Genomic DNA, 5051 nt, shown 5'->3' with positions numbered 1-5051 from the left:
TTCAAGCAAAGCTGGAAGTGAAATTTTTTGACCATGATTCTCAGAAACTACATCAATTTTTTTTCTTCATTGTTTTTCCACCATGACAGCAATTATAGTGATTAAATATGACAGCACTCACTGGTTATAAATATCACAGCAGTATTTCGGTCTTTTTCTCTCTTCCAGGACCCGAAAAACCTCACTTTCCCTCTCACAGCCCCCCTCCATCACCTTTGAAGATCAGCATTTTAACTGTCAGTGGAACCTCCACCTTTGTTCTTATTGCGACTGAGAGGGAATGTGGACTTGCTCTGTGGTTGAGTCATTTTGCTGGCCAGATAAACAAAAGGTTCTATGAGCGTGCGACGGTCCACCACCGACACTTCAAACAGACGGACCTTCTCATTTCTCGCCCAATTCTGGGCGTAGGTGGGGTCCACTCTCCTCTCGTCTGGCTTGTCCAGTTTATTTCCCAGCACAACGATTGTCACCTGTGGGTGAACAAACCACGTTAAATCCACATCTCTTTCACAACACTTCACCAACAACAACCCTGTTTGTGTTCTCACCTCCTTCTTGTCCCTTTGACGATCGATATCTTTCTTAAGAGCCTCCATTCGCTTAAACGACTCTTTGCTGTCGATGCTGTAGACGAGCACGAATCCATCTGCGAAAGTGAAGTAATGGCGGGGAAATTCCATCCCCTCGCGGAGCCCACGAGTGTCGTAAAAGCGCACTTGTTCTTTGGTGCCACGGTCCGTTTCTATGGAGCCAATATAGATGTCCTCCAGGGTCTCCATTGGCTCTGAACCTGGTAAGATAGATAAATATGGCATAAAATCCTCTCCGGCGTACTCTTTCTTTTGAAGAATTATGTATTATGCATTATGTATTTTTGCTAAATTCTTTGAAACCCTCAGCAAAAAGTAATATTCTTGAAGTTTGTTTTATTAAATATACATAGCAAGTCTACTATAGACTACATGTGTAGTGTAGGAAGTACTTCTTTAGACTAAATTGTAACATCATATGTTTACAACATATAGATAGTATAAAAAATTAAATTTCAAGTATACTGCCTCACTTTTAATATAAGTTAAGTGTACTTACTACACGTTATATTTTGAATTTATATTTTGCAACATTTTTTATGTGGGTGCAATTAATGAGAAAATAACTGAAAACTAAAAAGCTATGAATAGTTTGGCCTGTGCTACACATTTGTGATATGCTTACATATTACTAAAAGGTAGAAAGACAAAACAAATGTTGAAGTACCTGCAACATGGTTGGCATACAGTAGCTGCTCAAGAATGGCCGTTTTTCCAACTGCAGCCTGACCACACACCACGACTTTACAGCTTTTGCCCATGATGATTCCTCAGGCTCCTAATAGAAAACAAAAACCCAGATTTATTTAAAAATAAAAATAAATGCCTGTATATGTTTATATTGTTGCATAAAAACACACGTGAGACAATCAATAACTAATCAATAAGAACGTAAAGAAACATAAATGTGGCACAAAGCTAACAAAACTATTTAAATTGGCAAATTAAAGTCAATACATTAAAGAAAAAACAAGAAAACGAACCAGATTTTGATGCTAGCAAGATGATGCTAACGAATTAGCTTAGCATTAGCCTTTAAGCAAATAGGTCAGCACTGCTCTGTTTGTACACATTAACTCAACCTAAACATTAAAATAAAATTAAAATAAATAAATAAACCACTAATTACCTCAAAATTCGCCCCAAAGCCTCCGTTTTTACAATCTCATCTACTAGCTTGACAGGCTTCCTTCCCTCAGCGGTGACTTCCTGTTTACAGCCTACGTAACAACTGCAGTCTGAGGCTCCGCCCATCCTCATTCACGGCAAAATGGCGACGGAAAACTGTGATGCTGTGAACGCGGACCCTGACATGGAACTGCTTAGCGACGAGGAACTGGAAAGGTGTGTGTTCTTGAAGGGTTTTCTTGTCAGCGGGTAAAACACAAACGCAACCAAGAGTTCAGCTGTTTTTGTGTGAAACAATGTCAGCGTCATGCTAATTAGCTTGTCGCACTTTGAAAGCTAAAGTAGCATGCTGCTGCTAAGTGTTTAGCTAAATTTGGAAACCCCGGTTGCCCTCCACTTCTCTCTGCCAGCTCTTGTCGGCTGTTTTAAAATCTAAAGCTGTAAAATGACATTAACTGTCGTGATGTTTATGGTCTCCCGGGGTGTTTTCGTTCGTCCGTCGTGACTGTCATCTTTCTAAAATGCCATTTATGATACCATTCATTTGCTGTCAAGGGTTGAAGCATGATGGACGCCTTCCAAAAAAAGTAATGGCTGAAGCACATTGCATGGTGTCATATGTTCCTGGCTCTGCTCCTCTGCCTGCTTCACAAAATAGCAACGTGTTTGCCATGCTGTTGAGGCTGTTTCCAAGTGCACAGTCCCTGTGCACACTTTATCTGCATGCTTTCTTGTTTAAATGATCATTTAGAGTCAGTGAAGTTAATATAGTGACTTACAAATTCAAATACTTGACTGTTTTGTTTTCTCCACCCAGAGAAGCGGAGGGCTTCAAAGAGCAAGGTAATGCTTTTTATGTGAAGAAGGATTACGCTGAGGCCTTCAACTATTACACCAAGGCAATTGGTAAGTTTCTGAAGAAGCGTTTACTCTCAGGATCTCATGGAATGTTGATCGATTTATTAATTTATTTTCATGTTCAGACATGTGTCCAAAAAATCCAAGTTACTATGGAAACCGGGCGGCAACGCTAATGATGCTGTGTCGGTACAGAGAGGCTTTAGAGGACGCTCAACAAGCAGTACGGCTAGACGGGAACTTTGTGAAGGTGAGTGTTGATCCCCTCCAGCTTGGTGAAAGACCCAAACGGAAAAAGCTCGTACAAATGTCAAACGGCGAGCCACACGCTCCATACTCCACTCCATTCTGATACATCCACTTACAGACAAATTTATTTTTTTATTTTATTTTCCTCGTCCAAACTTTCATCTCACTCAAAAGATATATAACTTCAATATTGCTCGCCATTTTTGTGGCGATGTATTCTTGGGGTTGCAAGCTAACGGGATAAAGTATGAGCAAAAGGATGATGGGACATCGGCCGATGCTTACTTCCACACCAATGGTAAATTTCTGATGAACTACCGACGCTCTGCATAAGCATTATCCTAAAAAAAATGACACAAGTTTTAAAAGTTTTGCCTAATCATTAACGAGCAGTAAGCCTGACTCTACTTCCCATCATCCATTTGTTTACTCTCTCTCCTGCTAGTTTACGGCCCCTCACTCCCTCAACGTAACATTACCGGTGCAACAAAAATTACAGCTAAAAGCTTTTTCAAATGGCAGTTTTTTGTCTCATTTGCAACTATTTTATTAAACAAATGCAAGTTTAAGCTCAATTTTCTTTATATTTATGTCCTCCATAATAAAAAAAAATGTTAAAAACAGTAAAATTATGATTTTCAACAGAGTGGGTTTTTAATACCAACATTTATTGTTATTTATTGACTGTAAAATGTGACTCCTTTTAATTCTTAACATATTAGAAACTGCATTTGACAGCAGCTACAGCGGGTTTCATGTTGGCACTTCAAATACTCTTCTTCTGCTGTTTGATCTCTCAATACATGTCCTTATTTACAGAGAGATTGTGCTATTATAGATGTTAAAACATGTCACACGTATATTGATAATAAACTACAGAAAGGCTCATTTTTCAACATGCATTAGCATAAATTTGCATCTGTTTCTAGAAAAAGAAAGTTCTGCATCTTTGCATCTTTTCTTGTTCTCCCTGCATTTTGTATGTTTGCATTTCGTGTCGGTGATAGAAAAATTTGTAAAAAATGTGAAAAATAGAAACTTGAAACTGTTCTGCACTTTTTAAAAAATGTTTCTCACTTGTGACAATTCAGTTACTTGAAAAAATAAAGTCAGAGAAAAGTAATGACACTTTTTTCATTTTTTTTTCAGAGAAGACACTTTATTTTGGTATATCGTATCGTAACAATTGATATCGTGATATGCAATTTTTTTCCTTATCGCCTTCAGGTGTCTCTGTATTAAATTATTTGACCCATCCCTCAGGGGGAGTGGTGAGCTGCAGACACAGCTGCTCTCAGGAACTATTTGGTGGTCAAGCAGGGGGGCTTTTTTTTAAAATCCTTGATATAACTCTATTGTGGATCTCAACTCACAACTTTCCAATTTCTGGGTGGACTCTCCCACAAGGTCAATGAGTTGTTTTTATTCCAAATAAAACCCTTGTAGGCTAAACACTTTTGATCCAGGTAATCAACAATGATTAAAGCAGAAGGATCTTAAAGAGCGGCGAGTAACTGACCCTCAAAGACTGGAGTTTGCCACTTTAGAGTTGTACTTTTTAGTTAGATTTATCAATAAATTAAATCAAAGTTTTTTTTTTTAGCATACTTCACAGCTAAACTTTAAAAAGTTTAGCTTTGAAGTAGGGTTAGCATCAGTAGTCAACTTATCGATGACTAAACGACTATTAAAATAGTCGACGACTAATTTAATAGTCGATTAGTCGCCACTTTATATTACATGGAGTCGGAGTGTAGTAAAGTTGAAAGTTATGATGGCATTATGCTAGATTTTTAACTGTTTTGGCATTTATAAGGGTTTTTTAGGCCATTTTCGAGTTTAGCTAATATTTCAGCTACATGCTAGCTTTTTTGGCTAAATTGAGTTTTTTTTAAGTTTTTTTAAGGCTTTTTGGCATTTAACTAATATTTTAGTGGCTATCAGCTTCAGCGTTTTCAGCTTTCAGAGTTTTCAGCTCTCAGCTTCAGTGTTTTCAGCTTCAGCCTTTTCATCTATTAGCTTTGGTGTTTTTAAGCTATCTGCTTCAGAGGTATCAGCTATCAACTTCAGATGTTTCAGCTATCATCTTCAGCGTTTTCAGTTATTTTTCAGAGGTTTTCAGCTATCAGCTTCAGGGTTTTCATCTATTAGCTTTAGGGCTGCCACGATTAGTCGACTAATCGACGATTAATCGACTATTAAAATAGTCGACAACTAATTTAA

General features: G+C 37.9%; 2 protein-coding genes across 2 annotated transcripts in view; one reads left to right on the top strand and one right to left on the bottom strand.

Moving 5' to 3' along the window:
• Nucleotides 1-12: 12 nt before the first annotated feature.
• nkiras2 (NFKB inhibitor interacting Ras-like 2) lies at nucleotides 13-1849 on the bottom strand. Its single transcript, XM_024272158.2, has 4 exons — nucleotides 1723-1849; nucleotides 1261-1371; nucleotides 552-793; nucleotides 13-473 (listed from the first exon to the last, which is right to left on the bottom strand). Exons 2-4 carry the CDS (start codon nucleotides 1352-1354, stop codon nucleotides 231-233), a joined length of 579 nt encoding a protein of 192 aa, XP_024127926.1. The 5' UTR covers nucleotides 1355-1371; nucleotides 1723-1849; the 3' UTR covers nucleotides 13-230.
• The window catches only part of dnajc7 (DnaJ (Hsp40) homolog, subfamily C, member 7), an 11515-nt gene continuing 8265 nt past the window's right edge, over nucleotides 1802-5051 (top strand). Inside the window, exons 1-3 of the mRNA XM_024272155.2 lie at nucleotides 1802-1937; nucleotides 2539-2627; nucleotides 2705-2829. Of these exons, the coding sequence (XP_024127923.1) occupies nucleotides 1864-1937; nucleotides 2539-2627; nucleotides 2705-2829 (288 nt within the window). The 5' untranslated portion in view covers nucleotides 1802-1863. The remainder of the gene's footprint in view (nucleotides 1938-2538; nucleotides 2628-2704; nucleotides 2830-5051) is intronic.

The sequence above is a fragment of the Oryzias melastigma genome, linkage group LG8 (genome assembly GCF_002922805.2).
Source record: "Oryzias melastigma strain HK-1 linkage group LG8, ASM292280v2, whole genome shotgun sequence".
NCBI lineage: Eukaryota > Metazoa > Chordata > Actinopteri > Beloniformes > Adrianichthyidae > Oryzias > Oryzias melastigma.
The sequence above is the reverse complement of the archived record's forward strand: the minus strand, read 5'-3'. Positions and strand labels throughout refer to the sequence as shown.

Bases quoted from the DNA above. Each gene is read 5' to 3' on its own strand.
- nkiras2 (XM_024272158.2), bottom strand. From the start codon at position 1,354: ATGGGCAAAAGCTGTAAAGTCGTGGTGTGTGGTCAGGCTGCAGTTGGA. The intron at 794-1,260 runs GTACTTCAACAT...CTATCTTACCAG, and splicing joins GTATGCCAACCATGTTGCAG to GTTCAGAGCCAATGGAGACC. The intron at 474-551 runs GTGAGAACACAA...GTTCACCCACAG, and splicing joins GTCAAAGGGACAAGAAGGAG to GTGACAATCGTTGTGCTGGG.